This window comes from Lithobates pipiens, unplaced genomic scaffold (assembly GCF_037356315.1).
Source record: "Lithobates pipiens isolate NorthernLeopardFrog02 unplaced genomic scaffold, aLitPip1_a1.2 Scaffold_13, whole genome shotgun sequence".
NCBI classification, from domain to species: domain Eukaryota; kingdom Metazoa; phylum Chordata; class Amphibia; order Anura; family Ranidae; genus Lithobates; species Lithobates pipiens.
The window spans coordinates 487210284-487217920 of NW_027507718.1; the positions used below are offsets into that span (position 1 = coordinate 487210284).

The 7637-nt window shown below is 43.7% G+C and overlaps 1 gene segment (V, D, J or C); it reads right to left on the reverse strand.

Moving 5' to 3' along the window:
* Positions 1-1557: 1557 nt before the first annotated feature.
* Positions 1558-2037, reverse strand: LOC143975910 (immunoglobulin kappa variable 1D-33-like). The segment is given in 2 exon segments: positions 1558-1871; positions 1989-2037. Coding segments are annotated over 2 exon segments (363 nt in total).
* Between the last annotated feature and the right edge of the window lie 5600 nt (positions 2038-7637).

Genomic DNA, 7637 nt, shown 5'->3' on the forward strand with positions numbered 1-7637 from the left:
AAAAAACACTTTTCTCTCCACCCCCAGTGCTTGAAACATGGTACTGTCAGAGCTTTTTCTTTGAGCTTTTATGAACCCAGGAAATGTGTGGTGAATGAAGTATTTACTTCTCTTTTTACAATTTAACTTAATTTCTGGAGTCAGTGCAAAAACTCCCACTGTGAGTCTGATGTGCATTTGTCCTAAGCAATCATTGTGAGTCTGATGTGCATTATTAATCTAAGCAATCATTGCAGGTAATTACAGCACCAAACAGGGAAAAGTACATCCTGACTGTACTGCTGTAACTTTAACCGCTTCCAGACTGACCACCATACAAATACTGCAGCAGAGTGGCCCAGCTGCACAAAATCACGTATCTATATGTGTATTTGCGCACGCAGTGTAGGGGGAGCACAGCGGGACCGGTAGCCACAGCGACCCGCCAGTTGTTCACAGGAGACACGGAGCAGTGGTGTGCCTATGTAAACAAGGCACATCGCTGATCTGTCACTAAGGAAAAGAGAGATCTTCTGTTTTCCTCCAGTGTAACACTCCCCCCCCCCCCGAAGTTAGAAAGCACCTCATTAGGACACACTTAACCCCTTGATCCTCCTCCTAGTGTTAACCCCTTCCCTGCTAGTGTCATTTATACAGTGACAGTGCATATTTTTAAAACTGGACACTGTATTGATGCCCCAAAAAGTTTCACTTAGGGTCAGATTGGTCAGCCACAATGTCACAAGCCCACTAAAAATAACTGATCGCTACCATTACTAGTAAAAAAAAAAAAAAAAATTGCATAAATTGAAGCCATAGATTGAAGACGCAATAACTTTTGAGCAAACCATACAATAAATGGCTATTGGGATTTTTTTGCCAAAAATATGTAGTAGAATACATATTGGCCTTAAGTTTCCTAAACTAATAAAGAATTTTTTTTTTTTATTTATTGGGAATGTTTTATAGCAGAAAGTAGGGAATATTTTTTTTTTTTATAAAAAATGTGATTATATTTTTATAGTGCAAAAAATAAAAACCGCAGAGGTGTTCAAATACCACCAAAAGAAAGTTCTATTTGTGGGAAAAAAAAGTACATCAATTGTCAATTGTCAAGTGTCACACGACCGCGCAGTTGTCAGATGGGCAAGCAACGCAGCACCATATTGCAAAAAATGGCCTAGTCATTAATGGGGGAAAAATCTTCCGGGGCTGAAATGGTTAAACAGGGGAAAAAACTCCAAAGAACACCAGTAGATGGCAGTATCAGTTCATTTTTTTTATGTACTATAAGATAAGATAGGAAGAGGGAATACATGTAAGTAGAGACATGCACACACAGACATGGATTTTGCAGGTATAGGCTCCAGGGTGGGGATATACTTCGGGTTCAGTTGGATTCGAGTTTATTAACAGGATGAGAATTCTCTGCACATCTCCAACATAAATAATAATCATCTCACTAAAAATCAAAGCTAACAGAGAAGTTTATTATTAGTGTGTGAATGAATGTTCTAGTTATGACATCTGTGATTGTTTCTTTATAAAAGAGGAAGGAGGTTTTTGTACGGCTCTGTATCACTGTGTGAGAGGGAGCTTATCATACTGCTGACAGTGATAACTTCCTTCATCATCTTCAGTCACAGCACTAATTGTCAGAGTGTAACGAGTATAAGGAGATCCACCCACTCCTGTGAACCGGTCTGGGACTCCTGTGTGTCGGTTGGTTGCACGATAGATGAGAAGTGTTGGAGACTTGCCTGATTTCTGTTGGTACCAGGCTATATAATTGTCAGTGCCAGCACTGGATGTACATGTGATGGTGACTGTCTGTCCCGGGGACACAGAGATAGAATCCGGAGTCTGAGACATCACAATCTGTCCACAGGATCCTGAGGATGGGAAGAGACATATTGATTATTGATTTCCTATCAATCCTGATGTGTGTATTTATTGTACAATGTATAGATGTATGTGCAGAGAATGATGTAAGGAGCCTCATCTCTCACCCTGAATAGAAATGAAGATGACAGCCAGCAGATAACTGGGAGAAAACATCTTGATGTTTCTGGAGGGTCAGATCCAAACTAGAAGACGTCTCCTGTACAATGAGATATATAGAGAGCGTGACAGGGGAGGTGTTCCCCCCACACACTGTGTATGCAAATACCGGGGAGATGGAGATTTGAATTCTCAGATCAGTGATCTGTGCTAGAAACACTCCAGTGGGACTCAGCTACATCTGATCACACAAAACATTATACTCACCACTGTTCATCTAAAGCAAACCTTTTTTCAGCCAAGGCACCCTTTAAAATTCTACACAATCTTGAGGCACCCCATTCTAAAATGTGTAAAACTAAAATTATAGTTTTACATAACGCAGCGACATCGGCCCACGTAACACACCCAGTGATAGAGGTGATTCTTCCCAAACAAATACACCTTTTTAACACTGGTATTGACTAGTATTCCAATGTTTCTTTTCTCCCTCATTTTCTCTCCCGCACTCCGCTAATGTGACTCCAGTGCTGATGGGCAGGGGAGGGGCAAACAAGGAGGCTTTGTAAGCTTCCAACATCCTCTATTTGATCCAATGGCATCAATGGTTGTTAGGATGCTGGTGACTAGAATGTTGTGATGGTGAACAATGAAAAGCTGTGGCTTTATGAATTAAAATATACAAACTGCTGAGTTGCATACACTGTTTTGGTATTTTGTGGAAATTTTGCCAAGACATCTCCTAAAAAACCTGAAGGCACCCCGATTGAAAAAGGCTGACCAAAACTGAGGGGTCTCAGAAAAAAACATCAATAAAAGAGTGGAACAAACATTAGCCCATCCTTGACAAATTCTGGACGTACAACAAATGTTTTATAAATTAACCCCTACGTGACACGAGTTATTCCCCAGAAGCTGTATATAGAAATTGAGCAGAAGGGTGAATGCAAATCTTGTTGATGAATAATATATATTAGCACCTTAATAAATATATATATATATATATATATATATATATATATATATATATATATTTTATGACTAGTCAATTATTTCATATCCAATACATTACATTTATTAGCATTATTCCATTCACAGTCAGGACACTCTATGTCCATGTAAGGGACTGTTAGGTAATTCAATAATTGCTATACAATCTCATATTCTGCAATCAAAATGTTTGCCGTGTCATTCAGATGAATTTTATAACCTTAACAACTTCAATACCCGGCCATAGTCATATGACGTCCACAGATGGGATCTCCCATCCTGGGTGGACGTCATATGATGGCCTCGGTATTTCGCCGCTCCTGTGGGCCCCCCGGGGTCTGCAGTGCGGCAATCGTGGATGAAGTGTGTCCTTCGGACACAGCCCATCCCCGATCTGTGGGATTTTCATCCCTATCCACCCCTCCCCCGATACATGTGACTGACCGTGTCCAATCACAGCTGGTGACATGTACTGTGCTGTTACAGCGCTCGTGCACGTGCCTAAGGCACATGCAGATCGCCGATTGGGGATACGGCTTGTCACCCTGACACAGCCCAACCCACATGACCAGCTGTGTCCAATCACAGCCGGTCACAGAATGTAAACAAACCGCGGTAACGAGATGTTACCGGGTTCTCCCCCTCACACACAATCAGTGTGTGAGGAGGAGAACCCAGTAACATCTCGTTACCACGGTTTGTTTACATTCTGTGACCGGCTGTGATTGGACAGATTGCAGTAACATCTCGATACCGCCTACTGTACACACAAATCACACTGATTACCCCCCAATAAAGAGGACCTGTCACCACCCATCAAAATACCTGTCATCACCCATCAAAGTACCTGTCATCACCCATCACAGCCCATCTGAGTACCCGAGTACCTGGTAGCCCATATGAGTACTTGTCAGCCCATCTGAGTACCTGTCCCAGCCCATCTGAGTACCCAAGTACCTGTTCCAGCCCATCTGAGTACCCGAGTACCTGTCCCAGCCCATCTGAGTACCTGTCAGCCCATCTGAGTACCCAAGTACCTGTCCCAGCCTATCTGAGTACCTAAGTACCTGTCATCCCATCTGAGTACCCGAGTACCTGAGTACCAGTCAGCCCATCTGAGTACCTGACTACCTGTCACAGTCCATCTGAGTATCCGAGTACCTGAGCACCTGTCAGCCCATCTGAGTACCCGAGTACCTGTCCCAGCCCATCTGAGTACCTGTCCCAGCCCATCTGAGTACCCGAGTACCTGTCACAGCCCATCTGAGTCCCCGAGTACCTGAGTACCTGTCCCAGCCCATCTGAGTCCCCGAGTACCTGTCACAGCCCATCTGAGTCCCCGAGTACCTGAGTACCTGTCCCAGCCCATCTGAGTACCCGAGTACCTGAGTACCTGTCACAGTTCATCTGAGTACCCAAGTACCTGTTACAGTTCATCTGAGTACCCGAATGCCTGTCATCAGCCCGTCGGAGTACCCGAGTACCTGTCACCAGCCCGTTGGAGTAACAGAGTAGCTGTCACCAGCCCGTCAGAGTACCCGAGAACCTATTTGCAGCCCATGCCTCATAGAATACACATCGGGGTGTTTGCTTTCCAAAATGGGTCATTTTGTGGGTAATTTCATTGTCCTGGTGCTCCAGGACCTTCAAAAGTGTGATAGGTAGGAACGAAATGAGATGTGTAATTTATGCTCCTAGAATGCCTGAAGGTACCACTTCCATGTTGGACCTCTGTATATGGCCAGACTGTGTAAAAGTCTCACACATGTGGTATTGCAATACTCAGGAGGAGTATCAGAATGTGTTTTGGGGTGTAATTTTTGCTATATACATGCTATGTGTTAGAAATATCTTATAAATGGACAACTTTGTGTAAAAAAAAAAAAAGATTTTAATTTTCTTTCCACGTTTTCTGAAGACTTGTGTAAAAAAAATAAACCATTCAAAAGACTCATAATGCTTCATAGAATATACTTTGGGGTGTTTGTTTTCCAAAATGGGGTCATTTCTTGGGTAATTCCATTGTCCTGGTGTTCCAGGGCCTTCACAAATGTAATAGGTCGCTAGGAAATTAGAGGTGTCATTTATGCTCCTAGAACACTTGACGGCGCTCCCTGCATGTTGGGCCTCTGTATTTGGACACGCTGTGTAAAAGTCACGCACATGTGGTATTGCCATGCTCAGGGTGAGTAGCAGAATGTATTTTGGGGTGTAATTTTTGCTATGTAAACGCTTTGAGTTAGAAATATCTTATAAACCGACCACTTTGTATAAAAAAAAAATATGTTTTCATTTTCTTTCCACATTTTCCGAACACTTCTGAAAAAAAATGTAACTGTTCAAAAGACTTATTATGCCTCATAGAATATACGTTGGGGTGTCTGCTTTCCAAAATGGGGTCATTTTGTGGGTAATTCTACTGTCCTAGTGCTACAGGGCCTTCCTTACAGTGCTCCCTGCATGTTGGACCTCTCTGTGTGGCCAGCCTGTGTAAAAGTCCCACACATGTGGTTTTGCCATACTCGGGAAGAGTTGCAGAATGTATTTTGGGGTGTAATTGGAAGTATGCATATGCTGTGTATGAGAAATAACTTGTTTGACAATTTTTTTCCTTCTTTTTCCTGTATTCATTTTTTTGTCACAGCCCCGCCTCCTGAGCAGGTCCAGATTTCTATCCTCCTAAGTCATTATTATTGCTATTATTATTGCTCACCTATGATCACACATCTTCGTGGACATTCAGTACTCCTCAGTATAAATAAGTGAATGTTTCATCTGAAGTATTATTAATTACTGTATTTATCTGTGTATAACACACACTTTTTCCCTGGGGGGAAATTGCCAGTGTGTGTTATACACGATCCTCGCCGATCTCCGGCGTCTGTGAGGGCCGCCGACATTGACTGAGCCAAGTGTACTGTGTACTCAGCTCCACTTACAGTCCCGCCTCCTAGCCTTTATGTCCCGCCATTGGACTGGAGTTGTGTCCATCATAGGAGTCGGGCCAGGGGGTGGGACGGGGCGTGACTGCGAGCGAAGCCGAGTACATGAAAACACAGTACACTCGGCTCGGTCTAGGTCGGTGCCGAGAGGAGCTAAATATCTAAGCAGCGATAAACTTAAAACCCAAACATGCTGCAATTTTGGGGAAGGCTGCAGATGGACACTAATAAGGCTGCATTGATGGGCATTTAACCACTTGAGATCCGCGCTATAGTCAAATGACGGCTACAGCGCGGATCTCAATTTCCGGGACTACGTCTATTGACGTCGTCCCCTTTAAGAGCTCCCCGCGCGCTCCCAACGATACCTTCGTGGAAATCCCCAGAAGGAATGGCCCCGTAAAGAAACCCAAATGCATTTCCGAATATAATTTGTTCATGGGAGGAGTCGACTTCAACGACCAAATGATGGAACCATATCTTGTCACAAGACGGACATACCATTGGTACAAAAAAGTAGCAATTTATTTTTTTCAATTGGCCATTTCCTATGTAATTTTTTTCAATTGGCCAATTCCTATGTCATTTACCGCAACGCCACCCAAAACCCCAAACGTTTCTTTGGCTACCAGGAGGAAGTTTTCACTGCCCTTATTTTCCCAAACGGCCCACCAGAAAATATCAGATCAGACATTGTCAGTCGACTCTCCGAGCGCCACTTTCCCGATAAAATCCCCCCCAAACCAACAGGCAAAAGACACCAAAAAAGATGTAAGGTGTGTATCAGAGCAGGAGTCAGAAGAGACACATGTTATTATTGTGCACAATGTCCTTCTCAACCAGGCCTCTGTATAGGCGACTGTTTTCGGCGTTACCATACTTCAATACATTTTTAGTGAAGTATGGTAAACATAATCCTCAGTTCCTGCCTTCATACACCTTCACACCCCTTATGCCACTGCCTGCTCTGTAACTGACCCTGGCTTGTTATTTGACCACTCTTATGCCTGCCGATTCTGTACATACCGCTGCCTGATCTGGAACTGACCCTGGACTGTTATTCGACCATGCTTCTGCCTAACGATTCTGTACATACCTCTGCCTGATCTGGAACTGACCCTGGACTGTTATTCGACCATGCTTCTGTCTAACGATTCTGTACATATCTCTGCCTGATCTGGAACTGACCTTGGACTGTTTGACCACGATATTTTCCTGCCTCTTGGACTGATCTTGTATTCTGAAACTGGACTAGTGGGATTCAACACGGGGTCTCACATATGTGAGGGGCTCCAGTATAGTTTTTCTGGAAGAAGAAAACTATTTTCTTTGTTTTCTTATTCCTAGATTAGGGTCTGGAGACTCGGAGGCTTCAAAGAGATTTGGGAGGGAGAAGCCTCTACCTCTATTCCCATTCTGTCCTGAACGAGGCTCTACTTCTGTCTGCTGCCTGTAGGACTTACTGCCATCATGCCGCACTGACCACACCACAAGGACCTGCCTACTACCAGGACCAATATTTTTGGCACTGCTGACATCTCTGCACTGACCCTGGACTGTAATATGGACAGTATCCCTGCCTGCTGCCTAAAGAACTGTGTTCGCTGTTGCTGACCAAGTCCCTGCCTACTGCCTGGACCAGTGATATCCTCCTGTGGACAACTGTGCTTCTAAAACCACAGGTAATCTTTTCTTTACCCTTTGCTCAGCATAATGTATTTGGGG